Below are 25,480 nucleotides of genomic sequence, written 5' to 3' on the forward strand. Positions count from 1 at the left end.
CCCCCCCCAAAAAAAGCACCAATAGCAGTAAGCATCTTAAGAGGGATCCGAAAACATCTGGAGCTCCACTTGAGCTCCATGGTATTGACAAAATCACCATCAGTCAATTGCAAAAGGCAGCTTTACTTGGAATAGCTCACATCTTGCAACAAATACCTTTAACGCCATCAAACAACATCTGCCTTTTCCCAGGTTTTGAGAAGGACTTGATAGGATAAAAATGCCAAATGGAGTCTAAACATATGGCTGAGTGTATGACAGACTATAATAGTATGTAAATATATTATTCCTATACTTAATTAACATTTTTCTATGCCATTATATTTCATAAGATTATTCTGCCTTAGGGTAAGCATTATAAGGGCTCTGTATAGGATTCATCAGAAGGTTAGTCCATAAAGTAAGGAGCATGTCTGGGTATCTATCAGATTCCTTAAAAATAATTATCAAGTTACAAAGCAAATATTTTCAGGAGTGATATAAAAATATACCATATGCATCCATAGGTGTATATGTTACATGAGGAATTATTAGCATTTTCGATACAAGATCACTGAAAGGCAGGAAAAAAAATCAAATGGCTGTCAGAGAATGAAGAAATAATTTGAACATTGGATTTTACATCGGCAATTAAGGCAGACAGTTGAATCCTTCTATTTACTTGGAGCCAAGCCTGTGTGTAGTATATTTAAAAGCTTATTTTTCATCTTTATCCCCCCCCAAACTTTTTTTTAAAGTTTAAATTTAGCACTAACTTTTGCCATATTGGTTTTATCATATTGACTTCCTGAAATAAATGAAGATATTCTATGCTCTGAGAGAGATATATATATATTTTAAAAAGGAAACAACAGCAAAATTAAGTACATTTTTTACTTGGAGATTTATTTTGTTTTAATAAATCTGACACCAGTCAGGGAGAAGAAAAAAGAACAACAAGAAGCATCTTAAAAATGCTCCATATTTTCCATAGAAATTTGCCTTTGTTAGGTTTTGAAAATCCATGGGTTCATGAGCCCATCCACTGACCCTCGGCCCTCCCTCCCACACCTCATTTCCCCCCCCCCCTCGTATTTTTTTTTTTAAATCAAAGTGAATTTGCTTGCTGAGTGTAATTTTCCAAGCCTTCACAGACCTAATAAATAAGGAACCCCTGCAAAACAGTAGCTTGACTTAAGTGAATCTGTACAAAGGAAAAATATAGAAATACAGTATGTACAAAGTACCGTCAGTGCACCATCGCTACAAAGTTCTGATTTAATTGGCTTTAATTTAAGACCCTCCTCCCAAGCTCTTTTGAAGCACAATCTTCCCAAATGTTTCCCCCTTTGCTAAGCACAGTAGCCTTATAGTGAAGGTGCATTCTGATCATTATTGTGTGAACAATTGCTTTATTCAAGTTAGTAAACAGTTACACTGGATCACAAGGTGATTTGAATGTTTCCCCCCCCACCTCAATTCCCCCCCCTTAGTAATTTGTCCAAAATGGGATATACTTCCCAATTGTTTTACCAAATCAGTGCTCTAGTGTACTTTTGGATTCTTGGCTACAACTATACAAGTGCACGCAAGTAAATCCTACCCTGTTATCCTCCACCCTCCAATTGAGAATCAGATTGCACATTTCTTTTAACCATGACAGAAGAAAGCAAATAGTGAAACAAAATCATGGGGACTTGCTTCTCACTTTACCCCTGTGTTTTCATTGGCTTGGCCATACCTTTCTAATTATCATGAAAGAGCTTTACATCTGGAGAGATTGTCTCACTGGCTTCCTGGATCACTGCAAAACCATCAGGGTTGAAATTTCATCCAAATCTTTCATAACACCCAGCAAATATTTCCCCCAGATAGTTTTACACCTTGAGGGGATCCCTTTTTCTTTTTCTTTTTTTTTTGGTCTTTAGTTCAACACTCTTGCTCTGTTCCCAAAAGGGGTGCTATTTTAGGGGAATTGAAAGAGAAAACCGAGAGGAATAAACATTTACTGAGTTCTCTTGGCATTCAGTCTCTGAAAAACCACAGTATAAACTATTCATGCTGCTTCTTACATCTGTCAAATCAAAATTAAAAAAAAATATTAAAAGCCAGAAAAGGGTAACACTGAAAATATGGCATTAAAAAGGATAAAGGTGGCCTTTGTAAAAATAACACAGAAAAAGTATATTAGCCAATAAAATATTCTAATAACTCTTCATTTAAAAGTGCATCATGGGTAGGAGATAAAGATGACGCTGAAGTGTCAATACTCCAGTATAGCCCCTTCAACCGCCTCCCATTACAACGCGAATAGGTCCAAAACCATACAATGCAAATCACAATTCTTCATGTAGCAGCAAAACCACAGCAGGTTTTTTTTTTGGGGGGGGGGATCAATTTCATCATCCACCTTCAAATATTTGAACCTTGAAGTCTATGAGCGGGAAAAAAAAAGTACATACATTGGTCCATGTGGCTTTAGAATCAGAGGAAAATCCTCCATCGGCAAAAAACCAAAGGTTTAGGGAGAAGGGGGTGTGGCCATTGGAATGCTGAGAGTACTTTTGAGGGGTCCATGATGTGCTTACAGTCTCCTGACCCAAAGGCACCCTAGGGTTTTAGCCTTCCCTCTGAAAGAAATGATGGGAAATGGCTTTGTTTTTTCTTGATTTCTGACCAGGTATGGTGGCGAGTGGACCAGCTGGTGTTGTCTGGTAAAGTAGCACTGATTGCTCTGCTCCTTTTCTCCATGCAAGGTACCCTGTCAATATCAGCATTCCTGCAACAATAAAACAGACATGTCAATATCTATAATTATAATGATTCATTGCAGTATTGTATTTGACAGTCATAACACTAAGGTTCAATCATAATATTAAGGTTCTTTCAGGAGTAGAGAAAATAGAAGATTAAAGACGGAAAACATGCAGAGTAAGAAGCACAATCAGAAAACAATATAGTTTAGCTTTATCTACATTAGTGTATATTGAACCCTATTCTTCAAAGAACTTTTACAATACCATCTACCAAATTCTTCATAAAAATCTAACTAGTTCCAGAATTTCTTTGGAATCAATACTCAGCACAACTTTCAAACTTCTAGACTATCAGTGGCTATGAGCTCAAAAATTCCATTTCCATTTAATAATGTAAAGAAAAGAGATGATAACTCAAATTTTGGATGGTATATTGAATAACTTTTCCTGTGGCTTATTTCCTGAGCCTGTCTTTCATTTGAGATCTTTCATCAAGCACTGAAACAAATAAAACTTTTGGACTAGAGACAATAGAGGAATGAAGACGATATCACATCACTTTCAAATTGACTGAAAAACCCAGCCCCTAGACTTGGATGCCAGTTCCATCATTATTTCATCATTAAAAGAGCCATGATGGCGCAGTGGTTAGAATGCAGTACTGCAGGCTAACTCACTGCTCACTCCAAGAGTTTGATTCTGAATGGCTCAAGGTTGACTCAGCCTTCCATCCTTCCGATCAGTAAAATGAGGATCCAGATTGTTGGGGACAATATGCTGACTCTTTAATCTGCTTAGGGAGGGCTGTAAAGCACTGTGAAACAATATATGTCAGCTATTGCTATTATAATATTGTCAGTTAAAATAACGATATTCTCTGATTCATATATTTCCAAAAAAGGATATATTAACATGGAGATTTGGCACAGAAATAAACTGACTAATAAGTCTCCTATCCGAAATTCAGGAATTAGCCAATCCAATTTATCTCCTACATGGGAGGAAGGAAAAACAATTAAAGCCTGTTTATTTACATGGTTTCAATGAGTAATTTTATAGTTTAGGAAAAAAATTCAAGAGCAGAGAAACTAAGCAAGCTAATCAATATAAGCAAATGACTGTGTTTCTTCCTAACAACTAACTCTGTGCCATAATTCCAAAGTGGAGTTGATGGAAGAGGTACTAGGAACAGAAGATCCTATATTATCCTATTAGGTGGCATTTTAATTTATCAAGGATCAGTGCTTGTATGAGAAAGAATATCTAGTGGTTTTAGAAATATTCAGGCATTGTATCTGGAATCTGAAATATCAGAAACCCAAATTATAATAGAGTAGTTATTTAACTCCTGTATGAACAGGTCATGTGAGTTTGGAGTAATGTTGATCGCAGCGTATGAATAGGTCAGGGTTGCATAGTGTTTTCCACTTCCCCTCAATAAGGATTCACATGAACAGCCACCTCAGTTGCACAGAAACTTGAGCAGACTCTAATAGTTTTCCATTTTCCAAAATAATACATTGATTAATATGCCTTGTAATTTAGTTTGTTAATATTTCTTAAAAGATACATTTGAAATATCTTAATTTCTGTGATTCTTTAGTCTCCTGATAACTGGGGACTGCTAATTCACTCTATTCTACAGTAGGTGGAATCACACAATTCATGAAGCACTGGAGAAAAACACTGTACATCTGCCTAAAACAATCTCATATTTCCAGTTTTGCTTTTTAGTGTAATATAGACAGAAAAAGTTTGCACAACTGGAAAATCCTGTTTGCATCTTCAATCTCATATGCTACACAGTTAACTGGAATATATTGAGAATTTATCTTACATTGCTTGGAGACACAATATGGACATCTTGTCTGTAAGCACTCAATTTCAGAGTTACTCTACAATTTCACTGGTCTATACATAAAAATGCCACCTTTTCAGTATATTAAGCAAAATATTTTTAATGTATATCCTAAATTTATATTCCAATAGAATGAATAAAAATGTAAAGTATCCAAATTGAGCTTGATTCTTGGTGACTTTACCAATCACGGCCATATAGGTTTCTTGGCAGAAATATAGAAATGGTTAGTTTTGTCTTGTTCCAGGATTTATTTTTTTAATTCCAATCTACACTACAGCCTTGAAATACATGAAGGAATCCCACCCAATTATTAACCAGGTCAAATCTCATTTAGCTTCCATTCAAGGTCACCCTTGATTCAATGTTCCACCAACCGAGACAATTAATATTATGACCTTATTATTCATAGCCAATGTTGTCAGAGTTCCACTACAATAAAAGGAAAGTTTTGCCTATTGGGGAAATGTTGGTATAAACAAAACGTGCACTATTATTTTTAAATGACTGTAATGTAGTAATTTAGCCCACTGAGCACAGTATATGGATGATGATGATGATGATGATGATGATGATGATGATGATGATTTGCTTGGCTCCTTTGGAACAGAAATGGGCTCAGAGCAAAGTCAAGGCCATGATTTTCTTAGGGAGGTTCTGCTGAAATAATCATAAAACAGGTGGCATGTTCAAACCCACATACACCTTGGAGTTGCTGTGTATTTGTATGAATTCTGTTCTTCTCAAAACCTGAATGCATTCAACATTTTTACTGAAGTCTCTGCTTTTGAATAACCATTTATGTCTCTCCCCTATAAAATGAAATAAACGACATCACATCACTGAAATTGAGAGAAACATATTATTTGGGGAAAAATAAGAATGTGGAAGCCATGGAGAAAGGAGTATGTAGCTTATCACTAAGCATTTTTAATCAGCATTAGCTGCTATTAACATTCAGTGTATTTTGTTTTCTACATCAAATTCCTTTGTTAGTTTCTGCTCTTTTGTCTCTTCTTGCCCTGGTGTATTTTCTCCCAAATTGAGTTTTTTTTATAGAGTTCACCATATTATACTGAAGAGCTGTATGTATTTGGCACTATTACTTCTTCATCATTAAAGAGTAAGTCTGCATAGATTTGACTTATTTTTATTTTTTTAATTTCAACTTCAGGAGAGAATTTTCTTGCTTAAATATTGGGAATTCCTGAGTAACCACATTCTTGTGCTATGATTCTCACTAAATTGGAATTCAGGAACTGTACTTCAATGCAATTGATGCTATATGTTGTTTTCTTGTCTTTGACTTTAAAGCTCTCAAGCTCAACATTGCTTGAATACCAAAGCCCTGCTCATTTTTAAACAAATTATAGTATTGAGAGAATTACAGTCTTTTGTGCTACTAGGCTTAATAAGGATGTTGTGTGGGTGTGGGTGAGCGTGCCTTCAAGTCATTGTTGACTCTTAGCAGTTCTCTGGACAAGTCCCTGCAGTTTTCTTGGGAAGTTTTCCTAAATTGAGGGGTGGGCTCAAGGTCACCCAGCTGAATTGTGCTTAAAGTGAGACCAGAACTCATAAACCCTCCTCCATTTCTAGCTTGATGCTTTAACTACTGCACAAAACTTACTAGGATCTCACTAGGATCTTGGCTCTCACTAGGATCTTGGCAAATCTTATTACCTTCTTGTAATAAGTTGTGTATAAGTCCATTGCCACTGTCTTTCATGAGCAGAATCATATTGTACTTGTACTGTTCTGTACCTGTGCTGTTTCTACATTTTAGTACAGTAGTTTAGTACAGTTTTCTGCAACCCTGGGCCCTCCACATGTGTTAAATATCATCCCTTATAATTGCTGAGGTTTAACATCTCTGGAGGATGCTGTATTGGGGAAATCTGCATTAAGATGCAATCAGCTGCTGGCTTCAATTTTTGTCAGCAATGCATGTTTTAAGTTAGGAATTAGTAAATGGTGATCAGCCTGTGCAGTGGGACTTCCACTTGGTCATGAAGGTGCACTAAAAATAGATACTGTGAATAAAGGGACCGAGGAGGAGTGCAGCTATTTATGAAACTGCAGTTTGGTGTAATTGTTGGTTCCAGGATAGAAATTGGGACACTGTGTGTTGTAGTTCTGCTTTAGGCATGAAGTCAGCTGGGTGCCCTTGGGCGTCTCAGTCCTAGGAAGGAGGCGGTGGCAAACCACTTCTGAAATCTTGTCAATATAAATGCAGAGACTTGTCCAGATAGATGCCAGGAATCATTATTGACTCAAAGACAGACAGACTCGAAGACAGAAAGACAGACACACACACACAATTTCAGTCAGCTTACTATGCAATGCAATTGATGCTATATCCTTATGCATAACTGTTCATATTCCATGCTTTTTCAAAATGTCCTAAACAAAGGAATGACATCTTTGGGAAAAGATCTTTAAACAGCAGATCAGTTAAGTCATACAAAATATACAATTAATATCAGCATGCAGCAGGTAATATCAATAGCAAATTTTACAGGAAGATACTTAGAAATGGCTTAAAATTACACTAAATCTAGCATATACTGGCTAATGTTGGTTAACTGCAGAATTGCAAAGGAAATTGAACCTAATTGTTTGCTTCATTTTACACTACACAAATGCTTCAATATGTATACTTACAAATGAAATAATTATGTTACACACTGAGTTTTCAAAACAAAGATTGGAAGTTCAAATTTAATTGGGGTGGATTTTTTAAAGTAAACAGTATGATCTTTTTGTCTTAGATATTTATTATTGTACATTGGCTTAAACTTTAGAAACATTTTAGCAACACGGGAAAAACTAAGCCAGCTGCTAGGTGGATATTCTTACAGATGGAGACATGTGTTAAACTCAAATGTCATTCTTTCAAATACCAAGAAGTCTGGGGAAATAAATCCATGGATACCAAGAAAGAGACCTAATATTGTAGAATACTTATGCAATGGGAAGTTAGCACCCGATTTTCACCAAGTTAAATAAACAATTTCTTGCTAGGACATAAAATTCAGGTGTTTTGCCAGGCTTGTAGAATTTTCATATTTACCTTTTTCATTCCTTTTCTGGTGCACAAATATATTTCCAGCCACAAACACCTTTCACAAGGGGTACAACAGTTCTCACATGGTACCTAATAGATAATGCACAGTGGAATCGAACAATAAGGCTCAAAACTAGTACAAAATTTTACTATTACTTAATTCATTTTTACACCCGCCTTTTTGAGAGTTCAAGGTGGCTCATGCAAGCTCACAGTGGCTTACAAAAATCTTGTGTATTGGGTTGAGCTAAGTATAACTAGCCTAAAGTCACCAGGTGAGTTCTACTGACTGAATAGGAATTGAACCTGATCAAATTATGAAGACATTAAAGAACAAATTTATCTGGTGATTTGCAGATTGGACTATAGTTTCATCCATCCCCACAAAATAGCTGTGATGGGATATTAACTCAATGTATCTAAGACAACTTTTTATTCCAAAATTCTAATTAAGTAGAATTAAAATAATTAAAGTAATTAATGTTTTAAATGGTAAAAGCAAAAGATACATTAAAAGTATGGTAAATTTTCAGTGAAACTGAAGTTGATTGAAAAGACAGAGGGCAAGACTGATTTTAGACCAAGGAAGTGTCACTCTAAGGATATAGCTCATAGTCATATTGAAAATGTAATTCACTATTTGAAAGGATAGAAATTTAGTTCTAACATATAACACTTATAATGCTTCTCTTTTCCATTTATTGTCTCTCACAAACAGCCATCTTGTCTGCTATATATAGGTGTATTCCCATTAATTTAGTAAAGCACAAGACTGAGACTATGCATCTTCGAAGCCAGTGCTATTAGCCGAGTTGGTCTGCATATTATTGCCTTAGTTATTTTTATAATGTATAAGTCTGACTTTCAGGGAGATCATGGTTTCAAATTGTGGCATAACTAAGAATCTACTCACTTCTCCCATATCTAAGAATTCAAAATGTTCTACTTATATAATGATTTAAAAAGCCTCAGATGTCTGCTAAAATTCACCTTTCATTCATGCTTGCATAGTCTGCTCTCCAGCCCCATATGTCTGTCTGTCTCTCTGTCTTTCTGTCTAATCTCTCCATCTGTCTATAAAAGGTAAACGATAAAGGTTTTTCCTATCCAGGCAAGTCTAGTTCTAAGGTGATCACCTCTGTTTCTTAGCCAAGGGAGCCAGCATTGTCTGAAGATGCTTCTGTGGTCATGTGGTCAGCATGACTATACACTAAAGCTCACGGAACACTATTGTATTCTTATCATCTCTATCTATCTATCTATCTATCTATCTATCTATCTATCTATCTATCTATCTATCTATCTATCCACCTACCTGATCAATAGCAATGATTTGTTACTGGAAACATGCCATGTAGGATGAATTTCGCACACTTTCCTTGCCTCAGGATTTTAATTCAAAAGTAATTAAGAATTCACACAACACAAGAATTCACTATCAAACAAACCACATTGTAGGTGGCAAAATGATTGTAATGGAAAGTTATTTTAATCCTAAACAGATCTACTCAGAAGTAAACCCCATCAAATTCAATAGAATTAACTAAATACATTTGGATAGGTTTTTAGCCATAAAAAGTGAACAAAAAGTGGCAAAAATATTGTATAGATACAGTGGTGGATTAAGGCTCACTGGTGCCCTAAGCATTGACAATTCTTGGTGTCCCCCTCCTTTGTACATACGTACAAACAAAGTCATATTCTCAACTTTGTGTTGCCCCTTTTTGGGCCCGATGCCCTAAGCACATGCTCAGTCTGCTTAATGGTTAATATACCACTGAACAGATACCAAAACAAGTTAAAAAAATTAAAGTGATAGTAGTACATTTCTCTTATAAATTGTTTAACTAATATTTTATGTACATAAATTAATATAAAATATATATCAATCTATATAGTCTGTGAATTAGTAGCAGTTTACACAGGGACACTTGATGATTTGCAATAGTTAAGACAAAACATGCCTTTTTTCCTATGAAAAATAAATGAGAAATAAACATAAATAGAATGGCAACAAAATTTACATTGGCATTGCAAGTACAGATACTGTAGATTTTCCACCGTGCTGTTTCTCCCTGTTGTAGTAGCTTTTAAACAGAACTTCAAAATGAAGTTAATCAAATACCACAGATCCATGGAGCATCTGGGACCAAATATTTGAATGCTCAAATATTTTTATTTTCAGCATCTGTATAGATTCATCCCAACTATACAACTACAATATTTAAATGTTTAATACATTTTCTATGCTGCCTGAGTAAATATTATGATTTAATATATGCTTAATAAAAGAAACTTAAAAGCATACTGAGCACTATTCATTTATCCAATCCCAAAGCAACTTGACTCCTTGATGACTCTGGGCAATTTACAGATAAAAAAGAAAAACCATATAGATAAATATGAGTTTAAAAGATTCTGACTGACCTGATAAAAGTGAAAAAATATAATCATAGTCTGTAGATATAAAATACAGGGATTTCCTTTTACCTGTATTTTAATAAACCAATACATTATATCACTCTAAATTGTAAATTTTTATTTTAACTTCTGTGAGAATAGGTGACTAGAAAAAAAAGTCACCTGGATAAGTAAGAAGAAAGTCAAGAAAGATAAGAGTCAAAAAAGAGGGACAAATGTAAAATGTGGTAGATACAAAAAGACAAAGCTTGAAGGAAAAAGTGTTAAGAGACGAAATACTTGAGAAACATCATACCACTTTAGACCACATACCCCAGACAAAAATGTTAGGGAGATTCCTCATATGAGAAAACGAAGAATGGGAATGGAACATAATAGGCAACTGTCTGAAGAGCAAGATTCTCAGGAAACATGTAGGGAAGGCACAGAGTTGGGGGGAAAATTGAAAGTTGGGGCCTAGAATTATTTAATATTGAGCCAAGATTGAAAATTGGAATCAGGATGGTTAATTAGAACCTAGATTCTGTCAAGGAATGTTGCTAGTTGTGGCATTTGCTACCACTGCAACATTATGATCCAACTATTGCAGAGTTCCCCAACATTTCTGGCTTTGTGGACTGGCGAGGGGGGCGAGAGAAGGGATTGTTTCATGTGAGCGGATGGCAAGTGCACACATGCACGCTGTTCCATTTGTGTGAGCGGCATACACCCGTGCCTGCCACTCGTGCAAAGGGAACATGCTTGCACTCGCTCGCCTGCTGCTTGTGCAACTGAGGATATATGGGCATGCGCCGTTTCTGTGGTCCAGTTGCAATCCCCTCATGGCCAACTGTGGTAGTGGCCCGTGGCTCACAGGTTGGGGAACCCTTAGCTATTGGAAGGAGACAGTGAGGGATAAGAAGCAAATGGGAGTGAACTTTGGGGAGATTTCCTCAGGGTGGCCAGGCTTTTTCTGTCCTGGAGTTATATATGAGGCCTGTGGGTGTCACACCAGTTGACTGGGCAAGTCCAATAATTTCAGGCCTATCTTAGTTGGAGGGAATTTTTGGTTGGAGGGAATTTTTGAGGGGCAAAACTGGCCCTATGACCACCATGTGAAAATCCAATTGGGGGAAAGTCTTCTCTCCCACCACCAGGCAAAACAGAATTTCCTCTGAAGGATCTCACAATTGGAAATGGTGTGCTTATAACCAAAGAACTACCCACTCCTGAGATATTTTGTACACGATTTGAAGCCTTTTTATGGAAAAAAAACCCACTTGGAATCCTAGTGCCTTTCTAGAAGCCATAGTCCAAAAAATGGCAAGGCTAAATTAAAAACGAAACTTGGTTTCGCAAAGTTTAAAATGAAATACAATTTGCACACTTATTTCCATTTTGCAACTGTTAAATGCCAAGGAAAATTCATCAGCAATTTTTGAAAGAGCTCTGAGTGGGTTTTAAGGTTATGCATTTCTGCCAATTTTTTTATTTGTTTAATTATATCAAATTTCTTATGTAGTACATCTAGACTTTACTTCTCTATGTAGCATATCTAGACTTTACTTTGATTTAAGAAATCAAAACAACTTGTGCTTTTATTTATAACCGTGATTGATTTGAGAGTAACTTGTGAGTTGCCCATTTTGCTGATGATAACAAAATATTCAAGGTGGTGAAAACCAAAAGGGATTGTGAAGAGATTCAGAAAGGTCTCTTTGAACAAAGTGAGTGATCAATGAAATGGCAAACGAGGTTCAATTTAAGAAAGTGTAGAATGATTAACACTGAAACACTGATTTCACATACAATGTGATAAAATCTGTTTTGTCTATAACTAACCAGAAACAAGATTTGAGGCCATAATGAATAGCTTTATGAAGGTGTCAAAACGTGTATAGAGCTGTGAAAAATTTAAATTTTAGAATTCATACTGGAAAGGGACTGAAAATTGCCAATATTATAATACTTCTCTTATACAAATCCATGGTATGTCTTCATCTGGAAGATCTTCCTCATTCACTGACATAGTGCTAATTTAGGTGGCTTTAAGGCCATTCTTAAATTTACTTTTATCATGGAGGGTAGGTCTTTCAAGGGTGATTAGTTTGAAAATATTCCTCTAAAAATTTAGCATTTATGTCAGGAGATTTATGCAAAATGTTTGTCTTTCTCCCTCTACATAAAAGGTATTAGATAAAATTAGAAAATTAGCACAACATAAAATCTTACGTTTTATTATTATCATTTAATAATGCTTGAAACATGTTTCCTGAGAAGTCTACTTCTAATTAACTGAATGAATGAATAAATGAATGAATGAATGAATGAATGCTGGCATATTGTACTTATATGAATAGTAAAGAATTAAACCCACTTTAGAAGAAATACTGCAGATGCTTAATCCTATCCACATTTACCCAGGAACAAGCATAACTTAATATTATGTTAACATTAATAACCTAATACTTAATATGTATTACTTTTGATTAAATGTAGTGTAAATTACATACTAATACAGAGAGACATGTAATATAGTTGCAGAATTAAAAATGGGATTGGATGGGAGAGGGGTTTAATTTTTATCTGTGTCATTATTTTATTCTATTTATTAATTTTAGTATAATCATCTCCTTCAGAAGTTGTCTCATATATCCAACATATATTTCTTCTGCAAATAGTGCTCGAATGATGAAGTGTGAAGGGAGTATAAATTAGAAAACTAGTACAGTTAGTCCTTGACTTATAACCACAATTGAGTCCAAAATTTCTATTGCTAAATGTGACAGCTGTTAAGTAAATTTTGCCCTATTTTATGACCTTTCTTGCTATAGTTGCTAAGGGAATCACTGCAGTAGTTCAGTTAGTAGCACAGTGAATCTGGCTTCCCCATTGACTTTGCTTGTCTGCAATGGTTGTGAGTGTGAAAAAGGGTCATAACTCATTTTTCTCAGTACCATTGTAACTTTAAAGGGTCACTAAATGAACTGTTGTAAGCTGAGGACAACTTGTACATGGGAACAGTCTAATTATTTATCCACCTCACCTGTCTAGTGAATACTTTGAAAAGTACAGATGATCTTATCAAAGATAGTAAACCCACTCTTCCAACTTAGCTTCAGTATGAACAGCCAATAGATGTAATAATTTATGTTAGAAGATGAGGCATTTGATTGACAATGGTACCCACTTTTTTGTTTTTGCTGCAGAACCAGGCAGAAAATGGAATAATTACTTTGAAGTAGCTTGCTATTCTGTTAGTTAAAAAATTGACTGAGTTATTTGTTTTGTTCATTTATCAAAATTATATAGTTGCCCACCTCTCTCTCAAAGGTGACTGAATTAAATTCCTTTTTTTTAATTGTCAAGGATGCAAATATCACTTAAGTAATATTCATCATTATTACACATGTTAACCTTGAATAATCCATGGAATTTTAATAATTACATGACATTCAACAATCACAACAGAAACAAATGCACAAATCTATAGGAACTACAGCATTTCCTGAAATACAAAATGTTCTACTTCTGAAGTACTGCGAACTTTATAATATTGGTAACAGAATACTTTGCAGAATGTTGACAAGAAATACTTAACTGTATAAAAACAATTACATGGAAAGATCCTTAGTATATTTATAGGAATGCCTGTTGGAATATGTGTATTCCAACCTGGCTAGTACATTAACATAAGTTAATTCAGGGTTCTTCCTCACAGCTGATTTAAAGTGCTAGTTACCAATGCTTGATTGAGCTGGCAGAAAACTGTTCCAGTGTAAAAACTGTGCTCTCTCTCCCCACCCCACCACCACAAAACCCTTTCTGGCCACAGGACAAGGTACACTTGGGATAGAGACTGGTAGATTCCCCTGGCTTTGTTTTCCACCCATGCACTGAATGTCACCAGACAAAATATTCCTATGGGTTGGATCTGGCAGATAAGATGAGAGATAGCTAGACAGATCAGTTCAGTTCTGGTCTGTCTTAGTCAAAACTCACTGTCTCACAAACATGTTTTGTGGAGTTACCTTAAAGCAGAGTTCCCCAACATTTCTGGCTTTGTGGACTGGCCGGAGGGGGGATGGTCCCATGCGAGTGGCCGGCAAGCACACGCACAGCTCCATTTGCACAAGCAGCATGCACACGCACATGCTGTTCACACAAATGGAGCATGCGCATGCATTCGCCTGCCACTTGTGCAAGTGAGGCTGCGCATGCGTATGCGTTCGCTGGCTGTTTCTATAGCCCGGTTGCAATCTCCTCACAGCCTACTAGTGGGCTACGGCCAACAGGTTGGGAACCCTTGCCTTAAAGCGAATGTTTTAAGCCCTGTTCTGGAATAGCATTATTCTGGAACTAGTTTAGAAGAGTGGTAAACTTACACTCAAAAGTATTTTGTACCTGAAAACACTAGACCTACAGCCAGAAATCATTATTCTGCTTTGTTAAGCAGCCGTCCCTTCACCACCACTCCTCGATTGTTGCTCAACTGCTGCAACACATTGCTTGCTTGAAGAGGAAGCGCTATTTCAACTCTAGAACAAGTAAGAACAACTCATGGAGTGAGATTAAGGCAATGTCATGAAGAGAAAAAGAATGCCCCTAGAGATCAGTCATGCTATGGCTAGGTGCTAATGGGGAAAGCTTTCAGTACAGCATTACTGTGTAATGAAATGTCGGAAGCCTGTATCTGCTCTGTAAGCATAGACAGAAAGCAGGACTTCAGTGTCTATCTCTCCTATTAGGTATCAGGTACTTCAGAATTTTTGTTTGTTTGCTTTATTTCTTTCTTTATTGGATTTATAAACTGCCCAGCTTCCTCACAGAAGGCCTCTGGATGGTGTACAAATGAAATATTAAAACATAAAAGTGTATATAAAATTTAAAATAGGCAAAGATGATTAAAATTCGAAAAAAGTAAAGTAGTTAAAAGAAGGGTATTCAAGGTTCTAACTAGCTGTATGAGCCCCAAGCAAGATGATAAACACTATTAACACCTTTGATACAAAGATGAAATGGGAATTTGACAATTCTATGTTTAAAAAGGCTCTTTTGTGTTCTTTTTAAAAAATGTTATTTTTTGTACGTTAGATTGCCCTAGCCAAAGATCATTAAAAGTGCATATTATATCTGCATAAACATGCTTTTTAAAGGCAGAAAAAATAGAAAATGTTATGGAGAAGTGAACCCATCGCAGTGTGATTCAATAGTTAAGAATCAAACTAGTCAGCAGCAATTACACTTTTATCTCCACTCAAACAAAGCTTGTGAAATGTCATGAAAGTCTTATTTAAATCCTACTTTAAAAATTGTACGTTTCAGAAAGTACTTGATAAAGGTTGAAAAGCATGCTTTTTCAATTCATGTAATTCCAAGTTTTAGAATTGCTCTTCCTAAAATTATCTTAAGATGTATGGTGATAATTAAACCCCACAAGTCCCAAATTGCCTTTTTTTTTTTTACAGATGACTTAGCCCCAGAAACGGGGCTGATTTCCTGGTCTTAAAAACTAACATTGCAAAGGAGCTTTTAGTTAGCCTAGATATCTCACTACCATTTCTTTGCCAAAGTTGTTAACGGAATACTCCATGAGATAAAGAAACAAGATACTGCTGATGTGTGTAAAACAAGTACAAAAATGTTGCATGACAAAACACAAGACATATGTAATGAATTCAAGGGAATGAGCTGAACAACTTGAACCTTTGCCCCTGTTTCTCAAACGGCAACCTTCTTATGTCATCCTACCTGAAAATATCAGTATCAATTCTACTCACACAGAAGACTTTAGGGATTACACGAACCTTTACTTATTCTGATTTCGAATTCGGAGACACCTCCTTTTCAGTGGGGGCTCTAGATCTTCTGGCCCTGTGCTGAGAATTGGTGTTGAAATAATGCAGGGTCCAATAGCAGTCTTGTCCGCTGGTCTGGGTACAGGCTGGATGACGCAGCCTGCTTTGGGTAGCATCCGCAAAGCATACGCATGATCCTCATCGGCTGGATTGTTAAGGTTGGGGTCTTGTTTGTCTCCCCCAAACAAAGACTCTTCCCCCGTCTTCTTACCAGACTCTCCTTCTCGGCGACAGTTTGATGTACAGTTATTCTCCTTAACAGATTCCAGCTCACTCACTGGCAAATCCTCCAGCAAACAGGGTTGAAGCGGAGTCTTTTTCTGCTCTTGGGGGGTTTCTGAGTTCTTAGAAACCTCGGGGCCTTTCGTGCCATTCACAATGACATTGCAGGCTGCAGCAGCAGCGTTTTCTGGAGTGCCAGAGGCAACTGGGAGGGAGCCGCAGTGAGGTGGATCACCACCCGGTAATGTCTTTGTTTCGGTGGGGCTGCAATTTTTTCTGCAGTCACTGCAGTTCCTTTTCTCTGAGCTCCCCAAAGTCAGATTCACAACACTGCTAGCTTCATGTTCAACTTTGACTTCAGCATACAAAGCCCTGTGGATAACATTGTGTAGTCTAGACCTGTGACCTACAGTTAAGTCTATCACACCATCCTGTGGTCCCTGTAGTACTGTAGGAAAACCAAACTTGTTGTTCACAGGACTAGTCGATCTCACAGTCAAATCAACAACTTCATTTTTACTGTGCTGCTGATGCACTTGGGTTTGATTTAAGGACTGGCCTGAGCAGCTTGGTGATGAATCAGAAGGTTTGGAAGGGCCTTGTTTAGAATTCCTGGGGGACACAGAGTTACTTGTTGGCTTAGCCCCTGTTGTGTCATTGGGTGTATTTGGAATGAAGCTTTCCCCATTGCTCGAGAAGCCGTTTGGGGGCTTGGAATCATTAATGTGAGGAATGGGGATTGGAATTGGTATTGGGACAGGAAGTGGAACAATAACAGGATATGGCACTAAAAGGGTTGGTGGTGGCACTAATGGGGCAAGAGATGGCAAACCAAAGTTCATCATCTGTGGCATGGGCATAGGACCATTTGGCATCATGCTTACATGAGGGAATGGCAGACTGGGCAAAGGAACTCCTGGCGGTGGAGGGGGAAGTAAGCCTGGAGGATTTCCAGGCATGGTTGGAGTTGTTGGAGGATGGATATGAGGGGAAAGCATTGGCCTATGCATTGGACTGGAAGTGGGTCCCATATTTCTAGGACCACCCGGTGGTGGGCCAATTCCAGGAATCATTGGATTGGACAGAGGGCTATTTGGATTTGACGCATGATGAGGTGGCCCTCGAATAAATGGTGGACGAATCTGCTGCAGAATTTGCTGCTCCATGAATATGGGCAAGGGAACTGGTCCACGGTTTGTCATCACCATGGGAGGACTTCGAGGTGGGACACCGATTGGAGGCACAATACTAGCAGGTGGTGGAACAGAAACTGGTGGAATATTTGGATTCTCATTGATGGGAATAGGTTTGGGAACTGGTGTTGGGATTTTAGTGACAGAGCAGTTGGCAGTATCAGACGGAGAGGCAGTGGTAGACGTGGATTGTCCAGGACCTTGAATTTGGCCAGCTGCAGACACAGGGGATGGGGCCTTTCTCCGAGCATCTGCTAGCGATATATTCCAAGAATCTGGAGTCAGCAGCTGCACCCCAGTGCCTTCTGCTTTATTTTCTACTGGAGGATGTAATGTGCTGCAGAGTCCAGCTGGAAGATTGGCCTGTGTCTCTTTGTAGAAAATGTCCATTTTGTACTGATTGAGACATTTTGCACTGCAGAATTGAAGCCTTCTTTCCCCGTCCCCAAAATCCAGATACTCTTTTGTGTGTCTTATGTGCTTACACCAGTCACACACCTACAACACAGTAACAAAATCAAAACAGGTAAGAAAAAAGTGATTTCTTTTTTATAATGTCATTTGCAATAAAAGTATTGTTTTTACTTTTGAAAACTGATTTTTAAACATCTGAATTATCCAGAAAAAAATATATTTCATGAAACTTGCATGCCATGACCCCAAAATATAGTTGATCTAACATTGTTATGTATATAGGTAAAAATATAGATATATACAGACACACATGCCTTCATGCAACTTATTTTTATAATATTTAATCTAGTTGTCATCTACAGTGCTGAGAACCTTTAGCAAATGAAAACAATAGTATTATGCATGTATGTGTGTTTATGTCTACATTCACATCTAAATAATGTTTTACAATAGGATTGTAAAAATATTTTTTTAATTATTAAATTAAAACATAAGGTAATATATTTAGTGGGATTGAAGTACTGATAAATATAAAGTGACGGTCCTATCAATCAGAAAATCCTCACATCAGGTCTTATCTCTGCCATGAACTAAAAACTACCCCATATTAGTTTACACAAAGGAAACTATTCCATTCAAGAGGATTTATTGCCTATTAACTACAAGCAGGATTGCAAGTTCAGGGTTTCTTCCCACATTCTACAACATAGACGTAATAACCCATGTGGTTTTTGTTTGGACTTGTCCTCTTTCTTCAAAAATATTAAAAGTATTAAATAAAATGAGCTGGAAGTAAATTTCATTGAGCATATTGAGACTTTTGAGTAAACATGTATAGAATTGTACTTTGAAACTTCATATAAATGTTGGAGATTTTATTATAAAGCATGATCAGAGTCCAATATAACATTAAGAAGCTTAAGATCAGGGACTATAATAGGCCGTGGTTCAGATTATGGTATTTATGCAAAAGCACAGTTGAACTGGTCATGTGGATTTTGACTGAAAAATGGAACTCTAGTTATAAAAATAAGATCAAGGAACACTTGGAAAAAGACCCCATGACTTTTGAAAACTGAAAGCAACTCACCTATGGTACAAGAATGCGACCTGACATTCTAAATTACTGAAATGCCATTAATAGCAATGGTGGGATGGTATTACCTTGTATCCAAAAAGCAAAACCATCCTATAGCATTACATTTGAGTTCTAATTATGAAGTAGAAAATACTAATAAAACCTGGGTGAATTTCAAGTATTCAGAAACTGTGATATTTTAACAAGCTGGAAGGATTATCCAAGCTGTTTGCCCATGCTTTTTAAACTAGTCATTTTTTAATATACTTTTGGCAGACAAAAATTGATATAACCAATTTTCAAAAAATAAGACAAAACCTCTTATTATGATGATAGTCTTTCTGTATCAAATATAAGTTATTTTCTATCCTACTATGTGGTGGGATAAAGATACTGCCAATTTAAAAAAAAATGGTTCCAGAACTAATTAAGCTGTGAAAGGTTTTCCCAGTTGTAAACCACTAGAAACCAAAGTTCAAAAAATAGACATTCTAGGTTTCGGAATCCATTACTTTAGAGAAATTATTATGATTTCATTAACACATTAATACTGCAACAGCAACAGCTCTCACAGATGGCAGAGACATGATCTACAATGCAAATATTACTCTTGTTTGCACAAATGCCTTTTCCTTCATATGGCATTTTAAACGAGAATTAAAATGAATAATCCTTCCACAGCTATAAACAGATCAACAGATGTCAGAATTTTCTGTGCCTTTTTAAACAGATTAAAAAGTACACAGTAACAGACTCAATTTTTGTCATTCATTCCATTCTAATAATACTACAAATATTTTTCTCATGCTATGTATGATATGTATATTGAGATAAAAGTATACAAATGCACTGTCCTTTGTACACATTTGTACAGTATTCAGAATGGGATTTTTTTTTTAACTTAAACATATACAAAATGATGCCATAACAAAATGATAGCATTAAAGTAAATAATGTAGATTTAATAACCATTTGCCATAAAACAAATTGAAAACAACATATGCTGGGCATTTGACTAGTCGTATTCAATTCTTGATTTTTTTCAGTGATAACACTTGAATTGTTTAAAACTTGTACATTAGTTGTACATCTCACTGGCATTTCAATAAAAGCCAGAAAAGAACCCATATGAATCAAGCCTTTTTGACTTAATTTAGTTCAATGAGCATTTATCCTATACAACCTCATCCAGTGTGGTCACTGATATTTACTCCTTGTAACAAGTCACAATATTCTAGCATATGTCTCTTGGGAATTAGCTTGTTGTAGTGTGCTTGAAAACATATCTGAGCAAATGGTGGCACTTAGAACAAGTAAGTTCTTAGCTTAAATTATTTTGGTGTTACAGGAGACAAACAGGCTCAGACCTCAACCTCATATGAATTAGTTTTAATACAACATTGACCATTATTTTTCCATGTTTTGTTGCTTGAAGAATTGTGTTCCCAACCTATTCTTTTTCTGTTGCCAATTAAATAAATTTTACAGTTGGTCAGCTACTTTTGAGTATCCAATGCTATGTTTGATGCTTTCATCTCACTATTTTTCTATATTCAAAGTGAATCCAGTCAATTTATCCCTTTGTTAGCTGAAACTCATTCTTTAACATAAAATCTAAATGCTCCTTGCTCAATTTTAGAGCAAACTTTTTTGTGGGAAATTTTGCCCAATATTTTTAACTATATAGATCAGAGGGAGGGAGGGAGAGTGGTGAGACAGCAAAATCCTACAGTTAAATAACACATTTATTTAATGAGTATGGAGGTAGTCAGAAAACGTATTGCTTCCAGGAGAAAAGGAAAGTTTAGGACATATTAAGACTTATTCGTTTATATGTAACATTTTTTATAAAGCAATGATCCAAAAGGTAGAAATAGCAAGTGCAGCCAAAACTAACTCTGGATAGGAAGATCAGAAAAATAATGATAATGAATTATATACTTTATCCACACAGCAATATTGACAAACTCTGCTTACCAAGAAGCATAGATGAGCATGGAAAGTTGCAATAACACCATATCATTGAAGAAGAAGAAAGCATTGGAAGGACAATGAAGAAGATGCACTGAAGCTAGTACACCATGAAGGCTTACTGAATACTGGAGAAACTAAACTGGTCGACAAGAAAAACCAGAAGAATAGAAAAGAGACATGGCAAGGCAGAATATTACATGGCCAGTGCAACACACACACACAAAACACACAAGCAAACACACAAAACCTAGCAGGTGAAGCAGATAACAAGAAGACCTGTCAATGGCTAAGAGCAGTGAAAATTAAGAAAGAAACAGAGGAACTAATTCTGGCTGCATAAGACCAAACCTTAAGAACAAATACATACAAAGCCAGAATTGAGATGACAGCAACAGATAGCAAATACTACTTCTGCAAAGAAGCTAAAGAAACAGTGGATTACATAGTTAGCAGCTGCAAGATCACACAGGCTGACTACAAGCAACGCCATGACAAAATAGCAACAACGGTGTATTGGAATATCTGCAAGAAACACCATTTGCCTGCAAGCAAGAACTGGTGGGACCACAAAATAGACAAAGTAACAGAAATGAAGAAGCTAAAGTGATCTGGAGTTTTAGAATTCAAACAGGTAAGCACCTGCCACATAACACTCCAGACTGAACAATTTTTGATAAGAAAAACAAAAGTCTGGATAGTGGATGTTGCAGTACTTGCAGACAGCAGAATAGAAGAGATAAAACTAAAGAGAGAAAAATACAAAGACCTACCAATAAAAGTAAAATGATTATGGTGAAAAAAAAAAAAAAACAAAGCAATAGCAACAGCACTTAGACTTATATACCACTTGACAGTGCTTTACAGCCCTCTCTAAGTGGTTTACAGAATCAGCATATTGCCCCCAATAATCTGGGTCCTCATTTTACCGACCTCGGAAGGATGGAAGGGTGAGTCAACCCTGAGCTGGTGAGACTCGAACTGCTGGCAGCCAGCAATTAGAAGAAGTAGCCAGAAATACTGCATTCTAACCACTGCATCACCAACTATTGTAGGCACCTTGGGTGCAATCCAAAACCATCTGGAGCACCACTTGAACACTATCAGCATTAATAAAATTATTTTCAGACAAATGCAAAAGGCAGGTTTACTTGGAACAGGTTACATCTTGCAATGATACTTTTAACAATATCAAACATCTACCTATCTGAGGTTATTGGGAAAGACTGATACATGGAAGAAAATGTCAAATCAAATATAAACATCTCGCTGATTGTGTGATCAACCATAGTAATAAGGCTAGAATTGAAAAACATCAAATGATTAAAAGTGCAGATTGTGGAAAGAAACAAAAGAAACAGTAGTTCATACATTCAGCTCATGTAACAAAATCGCACAAACTGATGATAAACAATGACATTACACAGTTGCCAAAATAATTCACTGGAACATCTGTAAAAATTATCATGTGCCAGTAATGAAATATTGGTGGGAACATAGATTTGAAAAAGTAATCAAAAATGAACAGGCTAAAATACTATGGGATTTCTGAATACAAACTGATAAAGTTTAGCACATAATACACCAGATTTAACTGTGGGTGAATAAAACAAAGTGTGGATAATTATTGAGGCAATACTAGGGGGATGGTAGAAAACAAAGACTTGGAGAAGATCACAAAGCATCAAGATCTGAAAATTAAAGCTGAAAGATTATAACATAAACTGGCCATGGTGGTCCCAGTGGTTATCAGCACACTGGGTATCATACCAAAAACTCTTAGATGGCAAATCTGTATTTTGACATAATCTCCATATGTCAGTTAGAAAAGGCCACACTGCTTGGATCTACTATCCTGACACATTATGACATCCTAGATTCTGAGGAGAACTTAATGCATATGAAGGCAAATACCAGCTAATAAACTGGCAGCTATGATGTCATATTATTATGTATGCAATAATAATGACGAATTCACCATCAGTCAATTGCGAAAGGCAGCTTTGCTTAGAACAGCTTACATCCTGCAACGATAGCTCTAACACAGGGCTGTCAAACTCGTGCCAGCTGTTGTGGCCCGCCAGCAGAGCAACCGGCAGACTCAGGCAGTGAGGAGGTTGGGAAGAACATGAGCCAGTTCTGGTGTCTGGGGAAGGCTCTGATGAGTGCTCTGTGTCAGAGGCAGAGATAGGACCAGGGCTGTCTGACAGTTGTCAGCTGCCTTCAGAGTCAGAGATCAGTGGGGCAGAAGAACAGTTGGAGCCTGTTCCCGATGTGCGTATTTGCAGAACTGTCAGGAGAAGGGACAAGGGTCGACTTGGGAGTAAAGGCACAGGTGAATGGCCCCTCTCATAGAGAATAAAGAGGAGCGAAAGGGGAGTGATATTTTCAGGAGACAATTAGTTTGTTTCATTAGTGTGAAAATTTATTTGTGACTCTCAGAGACTCCTTGCCAAGTATTCTCTTATATAGCATTGCGCTTGGAAGCTATCGGCCTGGCAGCTCTCTGAGCCTGATAAGGTCTGTGGTTGTAATTCACCCTCGAAAGACTGTTTACTGGGACTTTGCTGTGAATGATAGTAATTCACATTAGCCTAATAAAAAGGGGTTTTGTTGGGACAAGGAGTCTGCTTTGTGATTTTGTGAAGCCTAAGTCAGAACACCGGCGGGGCGGATGCATCACATGCTGGCCACGACCATGCCCAGTTTAGCGAAAGGGGGGAAACTCACGATATGTCATGTGATGCTGCCATCGTGACGCGTGTTTGAGACCCCTGCTCTAACACCATCAAACATCAACATCTAACTATCCCAGGAAGGACTTGATAAGCGGACAAAAATGTCAGATCTAGTCTGAACATCTGGCTGACTGTGTGACTAACAGCAATAAGGAAAAACAATAAGTAACTAATAAGGAAAAACAATTGGAAAAATTACAAAATATGAGGACTTGTTGAATGCTTATGAAAAAAGAAACCTGTTGTTATATCAATCATGATTGGAACCCTTAGAGTGATATCAAAAGGAGTTCCTTGATATCTGGAAATACTGAATTTATCAGACCTCATAAATAATTTAATTTTACAAAAAAAAAAAAACACCAAACAACCAAACAAACAAAACCCCTCCTGCTTGGAATTGCCAAGGAGGATGAGGACTGGCACATGTCAAGCCACATAGCTACAACCTATATTATCACCCCATTCCTCTGAATGAGTGTTTCACTTTTGATAAAACATTATTTAATAATATTAATCTGATCTTACTACAACTAATCTCAAGGATATCCTGTTAACAAAAATTGTAGAATAATTTGCTAGAATTCAAAATGATTTGAATTAGTTGAATTATTCAACTAATCATTTACTAGAATTAAATTGAGTGTTCCCTTTAGAATGCACAGCACTGATATATGTTTACGTAGCAGTAAATCTCTATTTATTCCAAATGAATAGGAAAATGGGTTTAAAATCATGCCCTGTTAAAATTATAATGAAATAATATAAGAAATAGCCACACATGCAATCAAAGGAAAATATTTTTTAAAAAAATAGTACAAGGAAAAACAAGTCTTAAGATTTGAATCTTAATTTGGGATGGAATGTAGTAGAATTTTAACCAGCAGAATTTACTCAGCATGCAAATTACTTCTTAAAATAGATCACGTGCTGTATATTTTACAGGTAGAAAAATGTTGTCTTATTGAACTGAAAGATATATGTTCAATCTGTCACAACTTAAGGAATCAGAATGAGCTCATAGGAGAAATCTGTAATTACTCTGAGCATAATATTAGTCAGAAGTAAAATGAATAATTTTGCTCCATTTTATTACCTTGGGGATATAGCCATTTGTACCATAAATTCATTGACCTCATCTGAAATGATAAATCTGTAAGACAGATCCGATCCATTAATTCTTAAGTGACATTATTTCTACTCTAGTAATTTTTATTCTATGTGAATAAAAGTGCTGTATCTCTGGTATAATATGAGAAAGAGAAATAAAGACAGAGAAAGAAAACTAGCTGTGTGTGACTTCATAGTGTTAAGTAAAATCAATTGGATAATTACTAGATATTTCGTTCATCAGGGATGTTGTCAAAAACTGATTTATTGTCATTACCCTCCATGTTCTCATTTTTATCTAATCGACAGAATGTATTTTAGTAGTTTGTGATTAATATGTGAATGAAGAAGATTAATATTACATCTCTTTCATCTCAGTACATCAGATATTTGTATAGACAGCAGCATTCTCCCATCAGGCCATGTCCAGATATATTGGATTACAACTCTCATATTTCTAGTGAACATAGCCTAACACTAAAGCCACATTGGAGAATTGAGATTTCTAAAACTGAATAAGTTCTCAAAATCAGCTCAAAGAAGTTTGAAGGTTGAGTTTAGCAGGAGATTTCAAGAGAAAAGTCTCCAACTATTCCCCCCCCCCCCCATATTGTTAATGTGTTCCTGGGATCTTGATGAAGGAACAAGTGGGGGAAAAATGCCTTTCTACTGTTATTATCTTAAGAAACATAAGTGAAGATGTGTGGACCTTACAATAACTGGCCAGCAATTCCTGTGTCGTGTTTTTATTTCTACCTAAAAATGGCCTGACTGATGCAATTAATACAGTCCTGAAGTAGTGCTTGAAAAAAAAACCAGTGTTGGAGCAGAGAGTAAAC

The 25,480-nt window shown here is 36.5% G+C and overlaps 1 protein-coding gene across 5 annotated transcripts in view; it reads right to left on the reverse strand.

The window, feature by feature from the left end:
• Positions 1–864: 864 nt before the first annotated feature.
• The window catches only part of SOBP (sine oculis binding protein homolog), a 175,752-nt gene continuing 151,136 nt past the window's right edge, over positions 865–25,480 (reverse strand). For 3 of the 5 annotated variants that reach the window (XM_026666633.2, XM_087942585.1, XM_087942580.1), the window contains 2 exons: positions 15,865–17,828; positions 1,085–2,758 (listed from right to left, as the gene is read on the reverse strand). In XM_026666633.2, the coding sequence (XP_026522418.1) occupies positions 15,867–17,828 (1,962 nt within the window). In that variant the 3' untranslated portion in view covers positions 1,085–2,758; positions 15,865–15,866. Of the gene's footprint in view, positions 2,759–7,663; positions 7,748–15,864; positions 17,829–25,480 lie in introns of all 5 variants that reach the window. The other 2 variants (XR_015745238.1, XM_087942577.1) reach the window with 2 other exon arrangements.

This window comes from Notechis scutatus, chromosome 1 (assembly GCF_049901735.1).
Source record: "Notechis scutatus isolate UNSWTSFEM ecotype Mainland chromosome 1, rNotScu1.2, whole genome shotgun sequence".
NCBI classification, from domain to species: Eukaryota; Metazoa; Chordata; class Lepidosauria; order Squamata; family Elapidae; genus Notechis; species Notechis scutatus.